Genomic DNA, 27,710 nt, shown 5'->3' with positions numbered 1-27,710 from the left:
GAAGAACAAACATTGTGAAAATGGCCATTCTCTCAAAACTATTGTACAGATTTAATGCAATTCCAGTCAAAATACCATTTGCATACCTCACAGATCTAGAGAAATCATCCCTAAAATTGATCTGAAACCAGAAGAGACCTAGAATAGCAAAGGCAATTCTGGGCAACAAAGGAAAGCCAGGCGGCATCACAGTCCCCAACTTGAAATTATATTACAAAGCTACTGTGATAAAATCACTATGGTACTGGAATAAAAACAGACCTGATGATCAATGGAATAGATTAGAAAATACAGTCACAACTACAAACACATTCAGCCACCTCATTTTTGACAAGGGAGTCAAAAATGTTCGCTGGAAGAAAAACAGCCTCTTCAGTAAGTAGCCTCTTTGGTGCTGTGGTGCTGCTGGAAAAACTGGCTTTGCATATGCCAAAAACTAAAACCAGATCAATGTCTATCACCATGCCCTAAACTAAAGTCAAAATGGATCAAAGATTTAAATATTAAAACAGAAACACTAAATCTAGTAGAAGACAAAGTAGGTAGAAATTTTGACAACATAGGAGTAGCAGAAAGTTCATGAACAAAATCAAATTGCACGGGAAATACTTCTCAGAAGCAACAACTGGCATTTCATCTTATCAAAAGCTTTTTGCATGTCAAAAGAAATCTCCAACAGAGTGAAAAGAACTCACAAATCGGGAAAAATATCTTAGTCAACTATCCCTCAGACAAAGGACTTCTATCTGGAACATATAATGAATTAAGAAAAATCAGGCCCCCAGAATTCAAGGACCCAATAAAAAAAATGGGCATATGAGATGAATACAGAGTTCTCAAAAGAAATATGAATGGCAAATAAAATGTTCAACATGAATGGTCACTTGGGAAATGCAAATTAAAACAACACAGAGATTTCATCTCAACCCAGAAAGAATGGCCAAGATCAAGAAATCAATGAATAACAAATGCTGGAGGGGCTGTGGGGAAAAAGGAACTCTTCTTCACTGTTGGTGGGCATGTGGGTTGGTGCAACCACTGTGGAAATCAATGTGGAGGTTCCTCAGGAAGCTAGGATTAGAGATTCCATTTGACTCAGCTATCCCACTTCTGGGCATTTTCCCAGAACTGAGAACATCGTAACACAGTGATATGTGTGCACCCAGGTTTATAGCAACACCATTTGTAATAGCCAAATCTTAGAAACAACCCAAGTGTGCATTAATCAAAGAATGGATAAAAAAGATATATTTTTATACAATGTAGTGCTATTCAGCTATAAAGAAAGACGTCATCAAGACTTTTATAAGTACAGGGATGTGACTTGAGACCATATTCATGAGTGAAATAAATCAAACTCACATGTATAAATACTATATTGTCTCCCTAGTGTAGGAAACTGAAAAAGTATATATAATCCAAAATCTATAAAAAATACTGTGTAAGGGTAAGAAACTGCTCAAAGAGGAAAAATAATTGGGATGGGGGAAAAAAGGTATAAAGGAAGGGAAAAAGACAAGATATACACACACACACATATAAGATAGCTAAAATGACTATATTACTAATTATGTTAGCTATTGGAAAAGAACAGTTAATACTCAGTTTTACATGTCTATATCTGTTATTCTAAGCAACCCTTCTGAAGGTAGCAATATGCAATATTACAACCATTGTCAAATTCCTATCATCTAATTTTTGAAACCTATATTGTATTGGATTTGTTTGTATTGTATTGTATTGGAAGTGTTCCCTTGATTGGAATTACACTGTATAACATTGATAAGTCACTTGATCTTTTTGAATCTCAGTCTTTTGATGATTCATTGTGTCAACTTAGTTGGCTTGGGAGCTGCCAGGGAGTTGTCCCTTGTATTGGGACAAGAAGAAGAATGCTTTGATGGTATCTCAGAAATCAGCAGGATTCCACCCTTCGCAGGCTCAGAGATACAAAAAATAAATCTTCAAAGTTTGAGTGGGTCATGAAGGCATGACTCTGGATACTACAAGTTGTCTGTTGTCTGTTGCTCCTTCTTCTCTGGTACTCCTAGCTTCCATAAACTAAGCATCTTTTGTGTGCCATACATCTGACCTGATTCTGCTTTGGGAGGTAACAAATCATGGACTGCATCTCTAGTAAGCAAATTAAAGTGCTATTTAAATTGTGGGCATATGGTATTGTGTCCCGGGAATGGGAAAGCTGACTAGTTGAGAAAATTGGTGGGGTCTTCTTGTCATTGTACTTGATCCTGTAGTTGAGAATCCTTAGAACTGGCTGGCTGGATGGGTTTTTACAGGTTTAGATGTGTGGTAGAGAAGTTTTAGGAAGGTATAAACAGATAATTTATACCATGGTGGATAATTCTGATGGGTGCTAAGGAGGCTGGGCTACTGCTTCTACTGGCAGAAAAATCAGAGTCCCGATAGGAATGTGGACAGTAAAGGTCAGGCTCAAGAAGTTTCCATTATGAACAAGGCCTCCAGTAGCAGTTGGACTAGAGGTAGTATGTGTCAGAGTCTGGCAGAAAGTTTGTCTGCATTTTGACCATGTCTTGAATCTTTACAAGAGACTAAGAGCAGTTGTCTAATCCTTCAGATGAAATTTCAAAGCATTTCAACACTTAGACTGTGGCATGACTATTGCTGGCTGCTTTTTAGCTAGAATTATAGTGAGAATTGGAGCAGAAAAATTTGAAAAACTTAGAATTTTGGCCCCAAAGGAATCATGTGAAGGAAGCCAAGAGAGGTACAGGTATTGAAGAGATTAACATTGTTAAAAACAAACTAAGTACTTTGTATTGGGACAAGAAGAAGAATGCTTTGATGGTATCTCAGAAATCAGCAGGATTCCACCCTTTGCAGGCTCAGAGATACAAAAAATAAATCTTTATTTCAAAAGAGAAGTCCCTAGGATCACTGCTTGAGAAGGGCCCCTAGTGCATTGGTTTTTTGGGGGTTCTTTTCACTATGATTAGATGTGCAGACACTAAGAGGCTGCTGAGGGCATGGTCTAAGGAGGCCAGGCTACTGCTTCTACTGACAGCATCACCCACATGATGCTGGTTTTACTGGCCTGCAAAATGCAGTCTAGACATGGGGTCAGGAAGATTTCTACTCAGATTTCAAAGGAAGGCTTGAGAAGCCAGGCAAGGAGCCCCTAAAAGGACAGTGCATGCACCAATGAGTGTGAAGCCAAATGCGCAGTGGAGATCCCAAGATATTGGAGATGCTAAGAACACAGAATATCTGATGAAGTAAGATTCAGGCAGTGAAGGCAGCCCAAAAGAGAGTCTGTGTGGTCTATACCCAGCTATACGCTGTAGGGGTGAGACCATCCAACCTCCTTGGACCTCACAGATTATCACTGTGTCCCCCAGATGGCAGCCATATGGAGCTATGGGGCTTAATATTTGCCCTGTTGTATCTTGGTCTTGTTTTGATCTGATTATTTTCTGTCCTCCTATTTCTTCTTTTTGGAATGGGAATGTTTACCCTGTACCTTGCGTAACTTGGTTTTAATTTTCACAGAGGTTCATAGCTAAAAGTTTTATATTAGTGTCAGAAAAGAATTAGACCTGAACTTTTGAAAAATGCTGGAAATGTTGATTCTGGGGAAAAGATTGTTGAGTTTTAAGTTTTACATAAAATAGCTGTACAGAATTATGTTCTTGTGTTTATTTGGGTATTAAATAATAGTTTAAGGAAATGTATTCAGGTGTCAGGTTGATAAAGGATGAGATGTGAGAGGTAAGCTTGACTGTGTCAACTCAATTGACTTAGGAATTATCCGGGGGATTGTTAATGCATAGTTCTAGGTATTTCTGGGTGGGTCATGCAAGTGTAACTTTAGATACTACGTTTGGTCCCTCACTTTTTTCTCTCTCATTTTGCTTGGCTTCCCAGATGCCATGAACTAAGCATCTTTTGTCGATGAGGCCTATCTACCGTTTTCTGCTTTGAACCCGCTGACTATGGAATGAATTCCCCAAAACCATGAGCCAAATTAAACTTATTTTCCTTTAAACTGTAAACTGTGTAAGCTGTGTAAACTTTAAACTGTGCTAAATATTGTGTCCAATAAATAGTAATATAATTCTTTTCTCTGTAAAAAAAAAAAGGAGACATCCCCCTCTTTTGAAAAACAACTATGTTCTTAAACAAAATAATATTTAAAAGTGAGTGCATTTGCATGCATGCAGGGAGCACTTAATAGGTGGGATTTCTTTATGTTTTCTTTACTTTCTTCCTTTTCTATCCAAATTGAGGAATAAAGCACAAGTAAGGGTGCAAATATTTCTGTTGCACAAATGTCCATCTCTGTGGTGTTCATTTTAGCACACTAATTTTTATTTTCTCATGAGTCTTTGAAAAAGAAATGCTTTTATCCACTGCCTCTGTGTTTCTATCAAAAGGCTTACCAAGTGCTTTTTGATTCATTTTAAAACTATTATTTAAAGGTAGTTATAAGTAGCATTTTCATATATATTTTTTCATATAAGTACCAAGATCAACAATTTCCAACAACTCTTCAGTGATTTGATGCAAAGAATTGCTGTGAACTTGGTTTTCAGAAATTACTTTCCTACAGTGCGTTTTTCTCTTCTCTAAAATCAATCTCCTGCCACTCAGGCCGCAGAGGCGAAACCTCTTGAGGATACTCAAAGTCCAATATTGATAGGTCAGAAACTCTTTAAAATGCTTTTGAGGAGGAGCGGTGCCCAGCAACTAGATAAGCTGGAGGAGCACACTGATATTTTAAATGCTGTGTTTAGTGTGGAGGTTTTCTCTAGCATCTGTCCCAAGCAGCATACTTGCTCCCTGTCAACTTCCTCAAGTTTGAAAGTGAACATTTCCATGCATGTCTGTCCACCTACATGAAAGAGATGAAATTAATCCATCTAGGCTGAAGAAATATGTCTTACATTAATACATTTTTATTTCCAGGCACTCGCTTAAACATTATGTCCTGAGTAATCAAAATATCTGCAGGAGGTGGGCTGCAGAACATAATCATTACCCTCCGTTACAGGGAAATGAAAATGTGATTTGATGAAGTAACAAGACGTAGTTGACAGTTCTACAGTAAATATCCAGGTTTGAAAACAGCAAATGACTACTGGATACTTTTGCTGTGCATGTGTAACCGGAGTTACTGAGTACGAGTTCTCTTCTTGCATTGCTTCCAATGTGCTTTTACGTGCAGGTATCACTCCAGGACTCACTGTATTTTCTCATTACACTTTCTCCCAGTCTTGACCTCATCTCTTATCCTATTTCCCCTCCTCCACATATTTCCTGCACTTTTTGCTCTTCCACATCTTTTTCTCTAGTAATCCTACCACAGTAAAATAAGTTGCCGTAAGTCTGTTTGGCAACAAAATAGTATGTCAGTTAAATATATATCAGGTAAAATCGTAGAAATTCAAGAATTGGAACTAGTACAGAAAAAGTAAAATCACAGTTCTTATCGGAGTTAGGTGTGCAAAGTTTATTCACATCTGCATTAATATAATTAGCTTCTGAAAACAAGTCATTTTCTGCAGATCACAAAACCTTAGCAAAGTAGGATAGGGTTCTTAGTTTTGTTTGCATATTACATCCATGCCATAATCCATGGATATATGTTCCACAGCTTGGAGATTTCATCTCCTTTCAGTATGATTCTTATTCTCTTTATTGCAGGTATCTGATATGAAGTCTTTTTTACATTTATATTCATACACAAATAAGACCAGGGAAATGCACTAATTGCATAAAAAAGTCATAAAATCCCTCTTGTGTGTGCTCATAAAAACTCAGAATTTCAGATGTCACCAGTCCTGACGTGAATGATATAATGCTGGCTCAGGATGTTCCAGTGTGTGGTCAGGACCCATCAGATCAGTGATTCTTAATGCTGACTACATGTTAATATCACTTGGAGGAGCTTTTAAAGAATTAGCAGTGTTCTGATCCCATGCCAGAAATTCTGTTTTTTTTTTTTTTTTTTTTTTTTTTTTTTTTTGGTTTGGTCTGAATAAGAACTTAGTGTTTGAAAAAATGCTTATCAGATGAGGCTAGTATTGTCTGGGGTTAGAACACCCTATACTAATTGGCCTTGAGTTATAGAGTCAACTATAACCCACAGAAGCTTTTATTTTTTCCGTTTTAATGAATAGAACAAAAATAATGGTATATTGGGGCTGGGGATTTAGCTCAGCGGCATAAGCGCCTGCCTTGCAAGCAGGCAGTCGTGAGTTCGATCCCTGGTACCGATAAAAAACGAAAAAGACAAAAAAAAAAAAAAAAAAAAAGGTATAGAAAGTGTCAGTATGCATTCCATATAGTAATGAGGTATACTAGTCCAAAAAAAACTATTGTTTTCATTTACGTACATTAGGGTGGGTACTGTACTACTGTTTAAAAATAATTACTTACCATAGGTTGTAGTCAGTGGTTGAAAAACATTATTTTTGATTATGCTAATAAGCAGAGAAGGTGTGCAGATAATTGCCTAAGAAAATCCCCAGCTGTCCTCAGTGAGAAGTCCAGTCGTACTATTTTTAAATGCTTGTAGGGCAAGCAGAGGTTTTGCCAGATGCTCTCTGCACTATCAAATGTTTCTTACCTATTTATAGAAGCATTTACACATTCTCTAAGAACCTGGGTCCAACTTTCCTCTCTCCTGTAGGCAGTGCCACGGTTTAAAATTATTAAATTGCATTTCTTAAAAATATCTTTTAGCTCAGTCTCATTTTCAGTCAGTTCCTTCTAACCCTTAGTTGGAAGAATTTAAGGAAAATTTACACTTCTGAAAAAAAATACAGAATCCTAGCTCATGCATTAAAGTGTGCTATCAGTTTTCTGAAAATCCCTGTGTGGATAGGCTTAGAACTTGCCAAAACTTTCTGGAATCTTCCAGGAGGGTTTATGGAAGATACAACATGATAGAACCAATAGAACAGAAGAACAAAAGCATAGTAGGACTTCCAAGTAAGATGATATTAAATCATTACTGGCTATTATAATGTCTTGTTTTCTTCAAAATAGCTGTTAATACTATCACAGACAATAAAATCAAACAAACCAGGATAAAACCATTCTGCCTAATGAATGAAAACATTATAAGCCTTCAAAGCGATGTAATGGGGAATCATAATTACCATAAACTCTTATGTACTCTTACCTTTTGTTACACTAGGAAGATTATATGGTATTTATACGTGTGAGTTTGATTTATTTTGTTTATGAGTATGGTCTCAAGTTGCGTCCATTTATTTATAAATATCTCAATGTGATCATTCTTTTTAGCTGAGTAATATTCCATTGTATAAAAATACCACAACTTTCGTATCTATTCCTCAGTTGATGGGCATTTAGATTGTTTCCAAGATCTAGCTGTTACAAATTGTACTGCTATAAACATGGGTGCACATATATCACTGTGGTATGATATTTCAGTTCTTCTGGGAATATACCTAGAAGTGGAATAGCTGGGTTGAATGGCACTTCCAATGCCAGCTCAACCATAGTTTAAAAAGCACCTATTTCCAAGCCTGCGGGGTGCTGCCCTGGGATGTATTCTTCTTTTTTCCCAGCTAACGTCCTCCAGCAAATACGAGCAGTGAGAGAGATAGCAGTGAGAATTAATGGAAGACACAAGTAGGGTTGACCCACGGGTGATGCCAGTGAATGGGGACTATGTAAAGGGATGGGGAAGGGAGATGAATGAACTGATCAACATAGGATCAGCAGAAGCCTGCATGTCAGGTGTGACTTTTTAACAGACACTGAGACAGCTGAAGCACAAACTGAAGTTACCCAGGAGATGATAAATAAACAGATTCAGGGTCCAATTCTAAGAAAAACTGGCCATTTATTTAAACATAGTACTATTTTCTATAAGAATACAATACTGGATGATTTTAATTTTTACTGAATAGAAAATGAAGTTGCTGCAAGAGAAGTAAAATTAATGAAATACACCCCAAAGAAGCAGATCAAAGAAGTGGGATCTTAGGAGGTGACAATAAATGCAAAGATGGTGATGCCACAGGTAATCAATGACTGGTTTTCTTTCTTACCATTGAACTTGTACTGTATCTTACCATTGAACTTGTACTTGAACTTGTACTGTTGGGTTCTATATGTTGTATACTGGGAAGAGGAAATGAAGGAAGACAATAGTAGTAGGTACAAATGCATGTAGAGGGAAAGTAGCGAGCTGTAGACTCACTATCCTACTTGACTCATCATTGCCTATTTAGACAAAAGACAAATTTCTGAAGGCGGTGCTCTGATGCAACACACTCAGAGAGTATTGCATCAGCATCACCGGGTTGTCTGCTCATTTTCCATAGGCTGCAAACACACCAGGTAAACAAATGCCTTAGACTGCCCTTTCTTTAGCATTTAAAATCTGCCTGGGAATACTATCTCCATATCGTCCATTCACTCTTGCTTTTTGCATCACTCTTCCTTCCCTCCCTCTCTCCCTTCCTACTTTCCTTCCCTGGGCCATCATTATTTCGCATATGACTGTGGTGTCTCACCAAGCCTAGGCTTGTAAAAAGCCACAGTATCAAGCATGGAGGTTTAAGTCAGAGCAGGCTTTGCTTCCTTTGGAAGGCAAAGACAAGAGACACCTCTTTGTATCTCTAAAATTTCTTACGTCATTAATGCAGTCTGTCAGTTTGGCCCACTTTTATCACTAGGGCAAAATCTTGATCCTAAAACAAGGAGGTGAGTGAGGTTTTAATGGTTATTCTATGAAAACATTAAGAGGAAGCCTAGAGTTGGTATCCTACTCTGCGGCTTACCTGCGGATGAGTGAAGCAGAGGAAGAAGGGCTGGTGACAGCTGGGAGGGGCCCGGACTTCTAGGGATGTGAGAGGAGGAGTGGCAGGGTTTTGGCCAAAGACTGAAGTGTGTTCCTAATTAACGTTAGATCATCAGGTTTTCAGAGTTGGATGGTCTGTAGAGCAAGCATCAGCGTTTCCATTAGGTCAGTGAGAAAAATGAAGCCCAGGATACTAAGTGACTTTCTTTGAGCTCTGACACCAAGTGATTAACTCAGATGCAGTCTCCACATCTGCTGATTCTCCCTTTATTCTGCCAGATCAGTAAGAAGGATACGTTGTAATATCTGTATGTGCTGATGGAAATTTCATAACAAATCATTCCTCTCATGGCATTTAAGAGTCCTGGTGACTTGGCTACCTCTTACCTTTCAAGTCCTGCTCTCTCTAGCTAAATGCTACCTCATTAATTAGCTCCAGTCAGAATGAATTCTAGTGTCTCTCCTCTCATCAGCTGCTTCCTATCTTTCAACTCTCAGCTGACATTTCTTTGCCCGAAAAGCCCTGTGTAATGTGTGAGGAGGGAAGGTGACCCTCCTCTGCACTCTGAAGCATCTTGCCCTTTCTCCTGTCCTAGTTTGACACTGTCATTGTCTTGCTCTTCTATCCCTGTTCCCATTGGAAACTTCTTAAAGATAGTGACTTTCTTATGTGCCATAATGTCACCAGTGTCTAGTGTAGCTTTTGGTCTGTATGAAAGCACTTGTAATATTTGCTCAATAAATAAATATTGTAAGGGCATAAACATTTTCAATGTTCTCTTTTATATTGTACATTATAGCCAGACCTTTCTTCCACCACAGCCTAAGGATGATTTTACACATTCATTCAACAAATATCAACTTGAACACTAAGCACTGTATCAGGCCTCTATGCCTGGACTTCTGGTATCATAGTGTTTATAATAAAACAGAACCTCAATACATGCTTTTTCAGTGAAGTAATTACTACAAAGTTGTTCAATGTTCCATTTCCTATGTCATTTAGAAAAGCTTTTTTATGTGTACTGAATTGATGACATGGGGTAGAATATGGGAAAAGCCAAGTAGGAAGAGTTATCAGTAGCATTTATTTGTGAAGAATAAGGCAAAAAGGAAACCTCATTGCACAGAGAATGTTGACTTAAAGTGATCCATGTGGTTGACAATTGACTCCTGAGAAAGAACCTATTGAATCTGAAATAGCCTAGTTGCTTAGCTAGTCTTAACAGCGATAATATAACCTATGGGCTCAGTTATATGTTATATACTTTTAATGATATCTTTAAATGTCGTAAGTACTCATCTCATGTATTTGCATGTTCACTGTTGATGTAGCTGAATACAATAGGCTAAGAGTTTCAGCCTTGAACCTAACCAGCCTTGGTTTGAAACCAAGCCCTACCACCTGGTAGCTATCTGACCTTAGGTAAATAACCAACCCTTATTATGTTGCAAAGCATGTACAGGAGAATTGAGAAAAATAATAACACTTGCCTCATTGGGTTATTGTGAGGTTTAAGTAAATTCATGCAAAACAGTTCTTGACAAATTGTAGGAGCCTAATGCATGTTAGTTCTCATGCTTATTATTATTAGGGTTAGTTTAGATGTTGTGAAAACCATAGTGTGGTTTCTGTACTCATGTAGAGTGCTTCTCATTTGCCTGTTTTTCTTTACAGTATAATTAGTTCTTTACCTTCTTCTTTGCCTAACTTCTACACATTATGGTTCTCACAATTCTTTGCCAGTCTCTATAGTTTCTTGCCAGATTTGGTGAGCAGAAGTTTCAGATAACAGATTGAGGCCAAGAGTCTCTTTCTTTTGGGTAATGACAAAGAAAATCAGAGCTGGCCATTGAAGTGGTAAGAAGAGAATTTATTCAGGTATAGTCAATGGGGAAAGAGACCAGTGGGGAATTGGATTGAATTCTAAGCATAACATGGAAATTTGTAATGAAAAGCAAGTAGGGCTCAGAGAATGGAAACATACTAAGAAAACACTAGCAATAAAAAGAGGAGACAAGTTAAATGGACTTACTAGAATTTTTGCTGAGGGAAGGCTAGGGTAATCAGTTTCCAAGGAGGAGGGATGAATATTTGGTCAGATATTAAAAGTGATCAGATATCCAGGTGGGGACTTCTCTCTAAATTGACTCTGGAAAACTCTTGTTACAAATGGGCCATGCAGCCTTGACTAAGATGCAGGCCAAAATAGAGACCTAGAGGACTGGGAGGAGCTTGACCAGAGTTTAGCTAAGGAGGGGGTTTCTGTGGGATGTTTTCACTAGGGGAAGTCCTATGGTCTCCATATCCTGTCTCTTTCCTGAGTCTTTCTCCATAGTCCTAGGTCCCACTTGGAAGCCCCAGTTCCAAGGCTCCCTCCCAACTTTCTGCTTCTGTGTTGGCTTGTGAGGCCAACACAGAAGACATTAGAACAAGAGGAAGTGAAAAATTCCTAATGATGAATATCATTTAAACCTTATCCAGCTGTGCCTGGAGATTATAAAGGCTAGAGTTTTAAATGTGTGAACTAAGTCTATGAAAATCCCCCCTTTGCTTAAGCTTCTTTCACTTGCCACTGGGCAAGGCTTAATATGTTGTCTACTAATCCTTGAAAATGGTCTGAGTTAATATCACCATATAAAGCAATTGGTATTCTCACTGGGTATTTGTTGTCAGAATTCATATAACTGCTGTTTAGTGTCCTTTCAGGATTAAGGGTATGAAGACAAGCTAGTTAAACAGTTTTTTTGGTTTTTTTTTTTTTTGCTAGGATAATAAGTAATTAATTTTTTTTCAAAAATGTTAATTTTTACTACACTTCTCCTAAAATCTAGTTTTCTCTGGAGATCTGAGCCTCTCCTCTTAGTTGATAATGTACCCTAAACCTAAAGGACATTTCATTCATTTTAATATGAGGCTAGAAACTAAAATGCAAAGCAGGAACTTTGGGGGGAAAGTTTTCATTTATTTTCGATAAAGTAAATCCCAAGCCTCCAGTTGTTCTTTATGAAACTTTTCCAATGCAGCAGGAGTTTTCAGTGTGATAAGATTAACTGTGTCATCACTGTGGGACAATCACCCTTTCTGTTGTACGCTTTCTTGGTGCTCTTCCGTCTTCCCATGATAATGCAATTTATCTTTTGATAATAAATGAGATTTCTCTCCATCTCAATCACTAATGTGGGCCCCTGAAGCTTGCTTGAGGCATATCCAAAGTTCATTTACTTGGATGATTTAAAAAATATCTTTTATGGTTGATGAAAGTAAATTTATAATCATGGTACAAATACATGGGTTTATACATGTGTTCTGTGAATGTGTGTGCATGGTTTGTCCTTAAAATATATGCAGTGTCCCTTTGTTAGTGTTGTAATATATGGCTAGACTGTAGTTGCCATGGAAACAATAACAAGATTCTCCGACCTGTGAAAGGTAAAGAGATAGAGTGGTGGCAACTGATCAGCTGAAAGACTACTGGTAAAATAAAGTGAAGATTTAAAAGTAAGGGCCCTTTTCTTTCTTAATGTAATAGCAATCTATTTTTCCCTTGTGTCTATGAGAATCTGTCATACTCAGGCTGTAGGCTTACTAGAATTTGTTTGATTATTATTTTACACTCAATTTACTGTGAATAGTGACTGAGTAGAATTTTGGACTTTCTCATTGTACTTGGTGTATGATGTTTTATATAAAATCATGCTTTGGAAATCAAACATATTTAGGTCAAGTTTAACGTCCACAAAAGACAATGCTGCTGGTAAAATGGGAAATTTGTCTTTCTTGAGATTTTCTTTTCATTAAGCACAAGGAGATTACTCAAATGGATCATATTTGATGCATTCTCTTATTAGAAGGAAATATTCTCTAAGAATATTTGTCTGTGTCTATGGGGAGTTTCCTTTATAACTTTTTATACAGCCCTGAGAGTTTTGCACTGCTTAAAGTTGGAAGATGCTCTAAATGAGAGGCTTATATATATTGTTTTTGCTATTCATACCACACATAAGGGGAATGGGAGTGACATTTGGCTTTGGGGATATGGTGTCATTGTCCTGACAACTTGGTGGAGTTACTGTGGGCCAGCACAGTGTGAAGCCCTATGAATGTGAATGTGGAGATAAATTTAAGGGAATGATTCCCTCCCTCAAGAACCTGATTTGTCACATACACAGAGAATAGATGTCGTGACTGCTCATTAAACGGGGACAATACAACATCAAAGACAGCAAATTCAGCTAAATATTAACTGAGTGGAATAGGCAAATAAGCAGAGTGGCCAGAACATCTTGAGGTGGAACCCCATGGAAGGATATGCCTGGGTCAAAAAAGGAGGCCGTGTTAAATGTTAATGAACTTCAAACTTTATAGATATGCTGCATATATTCTAATGGATGTGTCAAACATTATAATAGAGACAATAATCAAGCAACCTGATGTTAGCAAAGATATATAAATGGGACCGGATCTGTGGTTAAAACACGTTAGATTGGTAACAGGTGGCAGAAGGTTCTAATCAGTATTTTCTAGGCATGAAGGTGATCAGGAGGTCGCCAGGGCTGTGAATGACAGGTTAGGAGTGGTGAACTTATGCAGAGACTTGCTGCCACTGAAGGCAACATGGCATAAAGCAGTAATTTGGGGTCAAGGTGAACATCATGAAATGGTGATTGAATAAATTATCACTCACTTCTTAGTGAAAAATAGCCATTCAGTAAGTGTGAAAGAAATATAGTTGCAAATAAAACCAATGTGAAACAAAAACAAAAGACCTGTGGAATCTGGGCTGATGTTTTGTGACTAGGAGGTCTTGTTAGCTTTTATTTAACTCTTCCACTACTCTTTCTTCAGGTGGTCAGTGCTAAGATACTATCACATCTGGTCTTTCATTTTGTGGACGTGAACTGAAAAAACCTACTTTTAGTCTATGAACTTGTCTAAAACATGTATAATATGTCAGGTTTCTCCTTTGATGTTACAGTCATGAAAATGTGATCTTCTCCACTTTTCACTCATCAGTGAAACTGTGAAGATGGGTGTAGCGTTGCCAACTCTGAGATTTTATAATTTTTATTTTTTGGAAGCACAGTGGGTAACCTGTGCTGAAAGTTAAGAGGGACTTTTAACATGGGAGAGCCATGCCGTGGGACATACATTTTGCACGGGTAGTAGAATTCCATATAGGTTTTGTTTTCATGCATTTTCAAATTTGAACTCATTATAAAAAAATAAGCAGTCTTATAAGCTTTATTTTTTTTTTCTTTTTTCAAAGGATCTTCTTAAGAAATGCTACTCAGCCAAGGCATCATACCTCTTCCAACAGGATAAATTCTACGATGTCAGCTATGATACAGGAGACAAGTCTATCCAGTGCAGCAGGAGACCAGATGCATTCAAATTCTGGATGACCTGGAAGGCCCTGGGGACATTAGGCCTTGAAGAAAGAGTTAACCGTGCTCTTGCTTTATCTAGGTACTGTGTGTATGTGTGTATGTGTGCGTGTGTGTGTGTGTGTGTGTGTGTGTGTGTGTGTGTCCATGTATGTTGTTTAAGAAGTGCAATTAACCTTGGTAAGGTCACACATGCTCTTTTAATTGTGAATTGTTTCCTTCATGCACCAAACATTTTCTTAGTACATACTGTGTGGTAGGAATTGTGAGCCAAGCAGTACTCCAGCATGCCCTGTCCTCCAAGACCTTAGCCTCCTGACAGATGTGTTCAGAAGAGAAAGCAGGTGAAATAGAAGCAGGTCTCCTATTTGGTAAGAGAAGCACCTGGTGCCTCAAGAGTGGTCCTTAGTTTGTTCTTAAGGAATATTGGCAGAGTTTCCTTGAAGGAAGATCCTCAAGTGAGATCTGCTGAAGAGGGGGGAGAGGAGAATGGTCCAGTCAGAGGGAGGACCAGTCCCAAATCTCTGGATGTAAGAAAATTCGGCAGTCAGTGTGATTTTAAAGAATCACAAAACACATCTTTGAGAATGTGGGGACAACGGAAAGGGTTAAAAGAAAGGGTGATGTGGAAGCATGTTTCCTTCCACATCACCTTCTATTATCATTGCAAAGCTTTTGCTGTAACTTTCAAGAATGTTAGAAAAGCTCTTGAGCCAGGTGTCAGACCCTTACCACCTGAACAGGACCCAGCTGCTAAACTTAGAGCAGTGCGTACAAATGAAGAAGACACAACCCAATTTAACTTTCAGCGTGTTTTGCTGAGTATGCCCTGCAGAGGGTTGAACTTAACAGTATTAATAAAACATTATTTTAAAGTATATTTCCCCCGTATCTGTATTTGTGGCATTTTTCAAAAGGTTAAAAAGCTCTTAATCCTACATTGTACCAATCAGTTGAGCATAACTATTCCTAAATACAGAGAACACTTCCTGCTGTGTGTGTGTGTGTGTGTGTGTGTGTGTGTGTGTGTGTGATTAAAGTCTAGCCTATTTACTGTTACACCACTGAGGTTCAGACAAACTGAATTCAGAAGGTAGTTTTATAACTAACAAGCTATGTGACATGGGCAAGTTTCTTAACTTTTTTGTATCTAATTTTTATCCCAGTAAGATCTTACTAATAATAATGTCAACTATATCAAATAGTTACTGCTGAGATTAAGGAAATTGATGTAAAGCAATTAAAACAATACCTGGGATGTGCTATTTATTATACAAATCATATTTTCTTACCTGTTTGGCCAATGTGGGCATCAGATTTGTGATCTCTGGCTTGGATAATCTTTCCCACTTTACTTGTTTACATATCACTCATAAAAACCTTAAGTATCTTCTTTTTATTTGAGAAATAAAATGAATATTCACTGGAACAAAGTGGCTGAAACCAAGTGTCTTAAAAAGCAGTTGTTTATTTTCAGTGGTCTGCGACTTGGGTAGTGTGATTTTTCTTTCTACTCTGGAAGCAGGGGTACTGGAGTCTACTCTCCACATTTTTGTCATCTTTCATTAGACTAGCAGGGTATATTTGGGGCATATTTTGTGATGGCTATGACAAAAACCCAAGAAGGCCACCCCGCTTTGACTCTGGGTGAGATTACATCTACTGGCTTTCCTTTAATCAAAGAAAATAAAATGGCCAACCCCAGAGAATACAGTTTAAGACATAGCTGTGGCACTTTTAGAAATTAGCGACTCTGGTAATTATAGTATAAGACATAGTTTAGATATTTATGAATATTATGTCAGAGTTCTTTTGTGGTAAGCAACAGAAATCTTAATCGTGTTATTATAAACAAAAAAAAACCCTATTATCTCATGTTACTTGTAAGATTAGTGTAGAAATGACTCTTGGAATAGTTTAAGAGGCTTAAAGAATACCATGAGGCTACAACCTTTATGTTGTATTTAGCCATGCTTTTCTTCATGTTAAATCTATTCCCATGAAGAAAGGTGAGTGTCAGGAGTTAGATCTTTATTCTTCCAGGTTTAAGGTCAAAGTCTAAAGGAGAGCTTAGCCTTTATATAATAATCCCATGGTAAGTTTAATTATCAATGAGTGAGAGAAATGTCCTACTCAGAACCAGTCGTGGTTTACCAGGGGATTGTGATACATGCACTGGTTATACTGAGTCGTATGTCCTTGCTTGGCACTCAGAGACTGTCAACCTCTTTACAGAGGATGCTCAGAAGCCAGTTAAGGGATGTGCCTTTACTACAAGTGGGATTAAAGAGCCTCTATTAGAAGTAGATGCTACCAAGTAGTGAAGTTGTTCATTATAGATACTCGGGTGCCCATTAAGTTAAAATGAAATTCAGGAATCTGTTTCTTACTTTTTATTTTCTTGTACTATTTAAATGTGGTTATCGGCATTATTTTGTCAAAGTTGCTAAGTAATTCATTGAAAAATGTCTTGCAATAAGACTAAATATAAATATTTGATGATTAGATTTATTATGAAGTTAACATTCATCTTAGGACAGAATTTAGTTTATACTCTAAGGATACTTTATAATTTTTGAAGAGAAATATCACAGCGGGATACGTGTTGACATTTCAGTTCAATTCAACAAAAACTTATTGTTTGTAAATGTTTGTCAAATTGAATTGAATTAGCATTTCAGTGGATAACTGCAGGCTCGCATGACCTATATTTAAATATTTGAAAAAGATTCCTTTCTCTTTCAAGTCATTATTCCTGATAGGTTTTTTTTGACTTCCCTTTCTACACTATTGATATCCAGCAGTTTTCCAGGCCATGTGGTTGATATTTGTCATCCTCTTCTCCTACCCTCACTGCCAAGAAAAAGGACAGTGTTTTCACTTGGTGTTAGTTGGAAAGAATATGAATCTATCACTTGGAGAATTTCTCTAGGATTAAAAATCATAGCAAATTAGAAACAGAAAAAGTTTATTTTTTAATTTTTGCTATTTTCTTCAGAAAAAAAAATGTATTGTCTCAGTTTCATTATCTATTCTGTCTGCTTCTACCCATGGGCGGTCACGTGCAGGTGAATTGACTCTCAGGAGGAAAACAAAAAGCCTGTATTTGTAAATTTTGCCAGTTTTCATAGTATAAATATTCCCGGTATGACAAATTGAAAGTTACCAATAGTGATGGTGTGCAAAATCCTGCAGTATTTAGCAGGAGGTTCTCATCAGGCACTAGAAACGAGCTCTCAGAATACCACTGATTATGGGAGTCAGCATAATTGTTTCAAACACTGACGAGTTAGAATGGAAATAATGTTTTCCCCCAAGTCCACTGACCAATGGAAATTTGCTTCAGAATTGACAAAAGACATTTCTCATCCATAGTCAGAATGCTCTATCAAGCAGAATTTCTACATCAGAGTTACTTTGTTTTATTTGCAAGAAGTGGGATTTCCTTCTGTAGATAGCAAGACAGTGCAGACCCACACAATGGTGTAACTATGTCAGGTCCTGGCACCCCGCGACACTGTAATACCCACTTCTCTCGGCTCTAGGTCAGATCTCACAAATACTAGAAAAAACTACAGGAGGATTTCTCACTCATTCTATTAAAGTAAGAATCGCAATATTTCTATGGAAACAATTTTTGATGCTCCTAAATATATTTAGAGGTTAGTGTTACAATTTGCATATTGGTCTTAAAATGTAAGGATCAGATTTTGATAGACAGTGATCACTCTCCTGATCACATAACTCTATCCCATCTTCCCTGGAAAAATAAGAATATATATTTTTAGGAAGACAGTGCTTCTGACTATGTGTTGTGAAAAATCTTATCAATAAGGGAAAAAATGTTGCATGGAAAAGCTTTAAGGAGTTCATGAATTTCCATTTGACCGTGTCATTCCAATTGAGAATACATTTCTTGCAAAAATACATTAATAAGTAAATTGCTTTTTCCTTTGGTTGTTGGAAAAAATCAGTGACTCTGGAAGCCTAAAGCAACATGTGATTATTAAGTGTAATTGAAATCCAGAGGGTTTAGGCTTAAGATGCCTCTTCTGTCACAAAGCAGGTAAACGTGCTGCCTGGACCTCTGCCTAGAAAAAGCTGGCCATGCGTTACAATCTCCAGGACTACTTGCTGCAGAGGTGTCTGCGTGGCCTTTACTGTGACGCCCAGGTTAAACAGATATTCACGGAGCAGTAATTTTTAAGCAGGCTTCAAACAGTCATGTGGGAGTCTTTTCACCAACAACGAACAGCTGAGGAACTCTTATTCTGCTACTTCATTCAGTTTCCAGTGTATCATTTATCTGTTCCCTTGACACACAATCTCTGCGATCTCTCAGGTGGAATTTATTTCATAGACTTGCATACATTCTGAGGGATTTATCGCTATCAGTCCGGAACAGGTGAGCAGTTACACAGTGGTGCTTTTGTGCTGGTGCTTTTTCCAGGCCGTGGGAAGGACAGTCTAGAAGGGCCAGCGTGTCCAAGGTTTTTCTTTAAACTGGTAATTTTCTTACAAATCACAATTGCAGAAGAATAAGCGTGTGGGTGTCTGCGATGAATCACAACACCCATAAGCTCTGCTCTGATATGTGCAGAGAACAGAGGAAGCAGATGGAAAAAACATGAAGAGTTCTGAGAGGCTCTGCATCGATCAAAATAAATTTCAATGGGGAGGATGAGACGGTGGAGAAACACAGTCCACAGCAGATCAGGGAGATGCTTAAGTGCCTGGTGGATTGAGAAAGGGATTAGAGCAGCCATTTCCAGAAATAAAAGAATGCTTTGCACCGAGAACAAGTGAAATTAAAAACTTTAATAGACTCATGTAACAACTTGAGAAATTTAGAGTCTGTAACACTGCATGTAAAGGAAAAATTGTTTTGAAGCCAGATTATTAATATATATTTCCGAATCCACTCAGAATATTAATACAAGCTTTCAGCCTTACTACAGTTGATGAAAACTGTTGATAGCATGTATTTTTTCTTCTTTCTTATGCCAAACTTAATGGAAAGGACAAAGACGAGTTTAATGACATTATTGTTTTTTATAAGTTTCCTTACTCCCTTGTTTTTGATACTAGCTTATGATTTTTGTATTATGCCCCCCCCTAATTTTTTGGCTTCTGTAAGAATAGTTTTTTAAAAGAATAGTTTTTTAAAAATATATGTGAATTTTGGACTATTTTCATATATTGAAAAAGTTATGAAGAATAAGTCATCCCTGTGAATGTAGATAGCTGTGACCCCAAACTTATTTGGATTATCCCCTAACAACTGACTTCATTTAAACATTAGAGGGTGGTAGAGTTTTCTATGGAAGCATATCTAACCTAGTGTTTCTGAACCATGCTCAGGAGATCTCAGTTGATGATCTTTTTAAAAATGTTTTCATGGTCAAATATAGTCAGGAAATGTTAACTATTGTTTTTCTCTTGGAAATTCAAAGTGCTCACTGGGACACTAAAGACTCTGAGAGGGTCTTTAAAATAGAAATGTTTTTGCCCGTGCTTTTATCAGTAAGCAGATATTATTCACTGCCTCTCCAGAAAGCCACTTTCTCTTTTTCTCTGCCAGTAATATTTTGTTTTTATTTAAACAGTAATGATCTAACTAGGAACACTGGTGTAACTGATGTCCTTTTGCCAACAGTTAGTGGAGGGTTTTGTGAATAATCATAAGATACAGAAAGAATTATGTGATGACTTCTGGGGAATTTATGTTTAACTGAATATGGAGAAGTACATGGTAAAGACACAGTGCTTTTGCCCATGTCCCTCCTTTTTCTTTTGGAGACACTATTTAGGAACGGATGTGACACATGTAATTTTGGTACTTATTGCTATGAACAAGGGAGAGGATCTCGTTAATCTCTCCAAGACCACATGAAATGGTAGAAATGCTTGGTTTCTGGTGATATTTGTGAGCCATCCAACCAGTTCAATAGATGACTGTGTGAATTAAGCCAAGTGTACTTGGGAAAAAAACAGTCAAATTGGTATGTCCAGTAATGCTAAAAACATGTTTGCTAGTGAAACCTTTTTATGCATAAAACCTGTTAGTATGGGTGTAGCATGAATCATAATTTGGAAGTTCTGGTGTTGGACTTTGTTATCATGGTAACAGCAGCATTTCTTCTTTCCCTGAATCACCTCCACCTTTAATACTCCTGGAGTGTGGCACCGAGGTTCACAGGCTGTGATAGTGATTACAGGGGGAACACCGATCTCAACAGGAGGACCATGAGCACTCTGTCTACCTGGATAGCAAAAAGCAGTTTTAAGTGAAATAACTCAAATTTGTTTGGGGAATATGTTCACCCTGACAGCAGCATTGGCCAGTTTGACAAGAATATTTTAAACTGAGACCAGACAGATATAGTATGTGTAAGTTTCACACAGTCATAACATGTTTAGGGGAGGATTTTACCAATGTGGCTTCTTGTCTCCATTACAAGTGTGAGGAGACTGAGGCAGACTCAGAGGGACTGAGGGATGCACCTAGTGTTACAGTGATGATTAGCTACATGCACAATTAACATACCATAACCTAGAGTCTTCCCCAAGGTTTCTACAGGGGCAGGGAAGTTTTCAGAGGCCCAGGATGTTGAGGGTTAGGGTGCACCTTCTCAGGATGAAGTCATTGTGTGACTTTTAATTGCCTGTATCTTAGTAGCCTAGAAGAAGAGAGAAAAAGTAGTTCACAGCATTTTTTGTATAGGTAGAGATTGGACTTGTTTTGCTTTGTGCTTTATATTTTTCACTCAAGTTCCTTTTAAAAATTTACAGTAGTAACTACACCTGTAAAACTCTGCAAGGAGGCATACAAAGGTAGTTGATAATCCGTAATTCCCATTACACTTGCTTTCTTTCTCCTTCTGGTAAACAAACCTTCACTATTTATGATGTACCTTTCATATTTTTCTCTGTGCTCGTGTCTGCACTCAAAGATCACTTTTTCTTTCTTTTTAACAATTTCTTAGAAATGGAAATCAAATTATCCATGTCTCAGCACCTCTGTTGTATCTCTAATACATCATAAGCATCCCTGTTGTTTAAGGGAAGCAGACAATCTAGTTATCTTAGTAGCTTACCATATTACATGGAGTTACTAGAGAGCATTTTAATTTACTATGCTTCAATTTTTGGACATTAATTTTGTTTCTGTTTAGTTTGTATAGAAAACACACACATAAATACACAGAACTTTAAATGTAACATATATAAATTTGTGTATTTATACTTTAGTGTAAAATATGTATCTTTTTGCCTATCTTTGGTATTATTATTATCTCAGTAGACCATCACAAAAGTGGTGTGCTTGATCAGAGGTGAGTACTGTATTACTATTTTGAAAAGATTTCTTACTAACACTGGCTGTTGAAACACTTTAAAGTGTTTCCAGTATCATGTAGGGAACAGGGTTTAATATGCTTGTTTTCATTTGTTCTTGACTATCAGTGATCTGGAGTATTATTTGGTGCGTATTAACTTTTGGAATTGTTTTGTATAAGTAACTGTGTTAAAGGTAGGAAAATCTTCCTAGCTACATATCACCTGAAAGAAATATTCGGGAAAAGGAGTACGTATGTGGAACCCCAAATGTGTTGTGAGAGTGTGTGTATGTGTATGCTGGGGGGTTGCAATACTATTGCTCAAAATAAAGAATCCATATTAGTAATTAAGGAGGAACCGAACATTGATGAGTTTGTATATTTAAAAATTGATGTCTGTATACAAACATCAAAATTTAACCTTACGTGGAAAACTATATAAAAATATTTAGGGAAAAAGAACTGCATCTTGTATTCCAGATCCACTTTCTCGGATGGTCTTTAGCAAACAAAATGTGATGATGGTAATAACCCCCTATTTTCATAGTTTTTAGAGTTTATATTTTTGTACATGAATTTATTTCATTTTATACAAAGCCTTTTTCAGACCGGAAAAGCTTATTGTACTAATTCAGTGTTAAATGTAAGGGAGTAGAGGCCGAAGTGCAGGACTGAGTATTTTTGAGTATTAGTTGAACTGATAAATACTTTGACTAGGTGATCATGGTACCACAAATCCGTGACCACTGCACACACAGTCTTTTAAAGCGGTCCATGCTGTTGGGGGTGGGGGTGTGGTTCTTGCCTCTTTGTTTCTGCTTTGGCTGTGACATATAAGATCACAGTAAATCTCTGGAAAACACTTCTTTCAGCACTTCTGAGCATTCCCTTACATTTGACCCTGAATTTGAAGAAGTGAGCAAATGCTGTGAACTTTTTTAGGGTCATGATCAGATTGCTAATTTTGAACATCAACCATTTCAGGCTTGTCTTTTCTAAAAACAACAAGCAAGAGAGTCAGTATTGTTTTGCTCTTTGTCCTCAATGTTATTTTAGACTTTTCTGAATCATGTTCCCTGTCTCCTGTACTTCTGCCCTGACGCAGATGGTGTGATAATTGTCTTTCTATTCAGGATGACACCATAGATATCTTGTCAATGAGTGTAGTCACTTTTAACATGACAATGATTATCTTGGAGAAGGTGATGTTGATTTTATATTATAAGCAAGGTTTATACAACACAGACTCTTTCCTCCAAGCCAGCAAGATGCTTCAAGCATCTGAGCCAAAGTCTTACTCAGAATATGGGTTTGAAGCCCATATCTTAAGAGATATATATTCATTCTACCTTATTTGACTTTTCACATTGGGGTTAAAAAACTGTTGTTAACAAATGAGACAGTTATCATCCCATTAAAAAGATGTATTTTATTTTTGCTGAAACCCAGAGAATTGTGGTAGGCTCAAGAGTAACATTTTAAATCCTAAACTTTGCCTTTACCTGTATCCTTTTATGTTTAAGCCTTGTCTTGTGTTAGACATAACAGTTTTATTATCAGTCCTGTTTGTGGTTTCCCTTTTTGGTAGATGATAAATATAATTGTGACTCTCAATTGTAGGTACCTTGTAGACGAGATCAAGAAAAGAGAAGGATTCAAGTTACTAATGGAAGTAAGTGATTGTGGAAATGTGCTCCTGATTTTATCAGTCAACAATGATGAAGGTGATAATTTTCTAATCTGTTATATTTCATTGCTTTTTCTGTTGCAGACTATGAATTAAGCTAAGTCATTATCTTAATTCATATAGTCCATTATGCTAATTTATTCTATTAGCAAGAATTTTTCCTTTGTTGAATTCATAGGGAATACACTTGCCTTTATATATTGAAAATTAAAATGCTAAATAGTAGTTACTACAGATAATGATGAATAAATTATGACCTCTCTCTTGATATATAAATTGCATAATGATTGTACTAGAGAAATTCAACTGTGCTATAGTGATGAGTGCATCTGAAAAATCAATTAGGGGAATGTACAATAAAACATATACTTTAATCTTTTTATAAAATAATAAGGGCATATTTACTTTGAAGCAATGGGTAAATAACCATTTTGTTGTTGGTCTTGTTAGATTGTTTGCTATATATAAGATATAAGATGGTTGCAATGATGATTTTTTTTCTAAAATATATTAATAGAAACTATAGCATATTACTTATTTCTGATTTTTAAGAAATAGAAAGCATGAGGCTTAGATCTTTTTATAGCATAAAATTTATAGCAGTTTTTAAAACAAATATGGTCACCTAAAGATGGAAAATTTAACAACCTTGCTGAATGTAATTGCCTAGCTAATGTTTAGTAACCCTTTATCCAGCAAAATATACTCAACAATTACTGTGTGCCAAGCTCTGGAGGTACAAGACAGGAAAAAGCTCTTCTCTCAGGTCCTCACAAATGGAAAGTGAAAGACAGCAACAAGCAAACTCTACCAAGGAAATGGGTAATGAGATGTCTTAAGAAAACAAATAGGCTCATGGGAGATAATATAGTACACAGTAAAACATCAACATTTACAATTCTATGAGAGAATTAAATAGAAGAATATTCTGAGATGGGGTGTGGGCAAAATGGTATGTCCAGTTTGGATAGTAAAAATAGGGGCTTTTAAGCTTATTTTTGATCTGAGACTTGAATGATAATTAACATCATCCTGGGTAGAATCAGTAAACAGTCACAGGGGCTTACAGTTGAAGAGTTCCCTGTGCTTGAAGAGTACAGAGGATGATGGGGTTGGAGAAGTGGGAAGAGACCAGATTAGATGTGCCAGGTAGCTCAAGCGAAGGCCTTTGAGTTTTATTCTAAGTGCAGTCTTTGGAGAGGTTTTAAGAGAAAGGAGTATGACTCTGATTTCAAAGGATTGTGCTGGCTGTCATGAGAAGAGAGAAATGCAGTAGTAAAGGGAAGATATGAATAATAATGAGGTAAACTGAGAGATTGTTGCAGTAGTTCAGGTGATATATAGGGACAGTCCTCAACTAGCTTGAAAATTGCAGCTCAGAGAACCCAGAGCGTGGCTTATATCACTGTCTACAAAGGTGGCATCAAATCAGATGGTACTAAAGTTCCAAACTTCCTAAAAATCAGACAGATGAGGAAGCTCACAAAGTTGATATTTAAATGACTTAATAACTCTGCAAAGAAGCAAAGAGACAAATTCAGAATGTGGGACATTGTACTAAACAGGTGACCTAACTTCTTCAGTAGATCAGTGGTGTGAACATAAAGGGTAGTAATAGCTGGGTTCAAAGAGGCTAAAGGTTCTTCACAAGCAAACCCAGGATTTGTACTGTTGGAACCCTGCTTTTTACAGATTAACTGTAAAAGTAGCTTGGACAACATTTGGAAAATTTTGAATATAAAATGGATATTAGAAGTTATCAAAATTTATTGGCAATTTCATAGTAATGATTATGGAGTTATAACTGCAAGAACATGTCTGCAGTTTTTAAAGTGTGTATCAAAGCCTGGAGTAAAAGAAACAAGTTACATGATTTGCTTAATTTGAGTTTGACTCACCTGAAAATTTTTTGAGTTTGAGTTGCTTGCTTATTTTCTCAAATTTGCGTATTTTATGTGGCAGTGGGGCCAGTAGCGCTTATGGAAAGTACTATCTATGTTAGAAATGAAAAGTCTTTTGAGAGTAATGAAAGAAAAAAATGAAAAATATGGTTATTTAAAATAGTTTTAATATATTCTTCATAAAGACTTAGAGAAGTGAGACAGAAACCCTTCCAGTCAGGTTTAGGAAATTACATTCATTACCCTCACAATGAAGGTAGTGTGTTTCACTCCTCAGGCAGCCTTGTGGCCCTAGGTATATCTTCTATGCAACCATGCTGGTCCTTGAGCAGTAAGGGTGACTTCCTAAATTATCTTGCAAAACTTCTGCTAAATGGGTTTTCTCAGTTGCTGTTATTTTTCTTTGTGTTTTTGGTGCTAAGAATCAACTCCAGGGTCTTACTCATGCCTAACACTGAACTGCATCCTGAGCCTTTGCTAATAAGTATTTTTGTGTGCAATCCATTTGCTTGTCCCTTAACCTTATTTGAAATAATAAGGTAGAATCAGACTTTACATTTCACATGTAGGCGTTAAGGTAGTGAAGGAGGAGGAAAAGTGCATAAACATGAGGAGTTGTTAAGCAGAGAGCAATGAGACCAGTAAGTGGAACATTGAAAATAGTAGATAAGCATAACAAAACAGACACCCAGTACTTGAATATCTTTCCTCAAAACAGTGAAAAGAGTGCATATCTCTGAATATGATTGAGAGTTATCATTTCAAATAAATTCTGCATTATTCATACTCTTCTGAAAATCATAACTCTATTTTTCTCTGCATTGGATCTCAAATCAAATAGATATTTTCCTAGAGGCATATTCATTGCTATACTGTCATTCACCTATTTCATTTTGATGTCTTGAAAAGGTCCTAATTATTCAGCTTTCTGTTTTGCTCTTCCTGGTTCTACATTAGGAAAAGTTAATTAGATCCCATAGATTTCAGCAAAATAAAGACTTTTTAAGGACATCTAGTTGACCAACTGTCCATTGCAGGACAATTTTCTTGACAGCACCTGTTACAGATGTCAGCCCTTACTTGAGCATTTCATGCTGCAGAGGGGTGGCTAGCTCATCCCTCTCCCAGGTAGCTCTGATTATTTATATTATAGTAGTTATTCAACCTTACTAATGTGTACCCAGCAGGATGTGATTTATCCTGCACAGCAACCCACAGTGTTTAATCTTCTCCTTGTACTTTTGTAGCATTTTTCTTTGTTATTCACTCCACCTTTCAAATTCTGTCCTATCACGGTTTTTTGGCAAAGGAATAGTCATCCACATGAGAGCCAGTGTGTTCAGAGGCATGGCAAAGCATTGGAATGAATGGAGGGTGGGGGTTAAGGAAGAGGGGTAGAGCTGGAAATAGAGGTGGAGTTTCCTCCATGAAGAGTTTCCTGTGTCTTGATTTTTTTGACCCTCTTTGTCTTTTCAACTTGACAGTTTCTTCTCAGTCTCTGTGTGAATTGTCTTTATGTGGAGACCCACTTAAATGTTCACCTCCTCTATTGTCTTTGTTCCTCTTGCATATCTTGGATACTTAGTCTTCTCCACCCCCCAAACTGCTATCTTGTTTCAGGGTGCCATCACCCCTCAGGTTGATAGTGTCTCCTAACCTGTCTCCCACTTAGAATCTTAGATTTGTCCAGGCTGTCTTCACACTGCAGCTTGAGTGGATTTTTCAGAATGAAGTCTGTTCCCTAGGATAAAACTCAGCAGTGACACCACTATACCTCTTAGACCAGGACCAAAACTCCCAAATATGGCATATTAGGAAGCCTTCCTGAAATGACTACACCTCCATTTCCAGATTCACCTGTTACCACTAACCCCATTCTTCTACTCTTTCCAGCCATTTGCCACTCCCCTCAATTTACTGGCTTCTACATGTGTGCCATTCCTTTGCCAAAAATATTTCTTTGATAATGAGAAATTTCTCCTTTTATAATGCCAATTCCCTTGCAGCTTAACTGCATTACATTTGCTCTTCCAAATGCTCGATCCAATGTCTTTATTAGATTAAATAGTTTGATTATCCTCTTCAAATATGCTACAAATTTTATTATTCCCTTCAAACACAATATAAAGAAGTCAACATAGTGGTATCTTGACTAAACTGTATTTTTATCCATCTGTCCACACTGTAAGGTAGAAAATCTTATTCCATCTCCATATTATCAGTTAGGTATCTGAATCCTAGAAAATTTGACACTCCTCCCAATAAAGTGTTGGAGAATTTGGAATTCAAATTTACATTTTTGTGTCGCTACACTCTGGACTTTTTATGTTACCTGGTATTTCCTTTGGAATTTTCCAACAGTCCAATCTTATATTAATACCTTGGAACTCAAAGTCATTTAAAATCTGCCATGCTAGCTTTTCCTTCTTTCTATATTTGCATAATTGATTATTTGAAGCTATATGCTAGAGTCTGCATTTATACTTATTAAAATGCATAGTGCTAGCTTTAATTTTTATTACTATTATTCTGATCTAGTAACATCACAAGCAAAGGGAATGACTTTTTAAAATATGACC

General features: G+C 37.0%; 1 protein-coding gene across 7 annotated transcripts in view; it reads left to right on the top strand.

The window, feature by feature from the left end:
- Positions 1-27,710, top strand: part of Gadl1 (glutamate decarboxylase like 1) — a 183,150-nt gene that overhangs the window by 84,844 nt on the left and 70,596 nt on the right. For all 7 annotated transcript variants that reach the window (XR_010050090.1, XM_063257084.1, XM_063257081.1 and 4 more), the window contains 2 exons: positions 14,089-14,288; positions 23,164-23,215. Coding sequence is in view for 6 of the 7 variants with exons in the window: in XM_063257084.1 (XP_063113154.1) it covers positions 14,089-14,288; positions 23,164-23,215 (252 nt within the window). In the remaining variant the exon portion in view is untranslated. The remainder of the gene's footprint in view (positions 1-14,088; positions 14,289-23,163; positions 23,216-27,710) is intronic.

The sequence above is a fragment of the Cavia porcellus genome, unplaced genomic scaffold (assembly GCF_034190915.1).
Source record: "Cavia porcellus strain 051 isolate PalLab524CR breed Dunkin Hartley unplaced genomic scaffold, mCavPor4.1 scaffold_10, whole genome shotgun sequence".
Lineage (NCBI taxonomy): Eukaryota > Metazoa > Chordata > Mammalia > Rodentia > Caviidae > Cavia > Cavia porcellus.
Note: the sequence above shows the minus strand (reverse complement) of the source record. Positions and strands in the feature narration are given on the sequence as shown.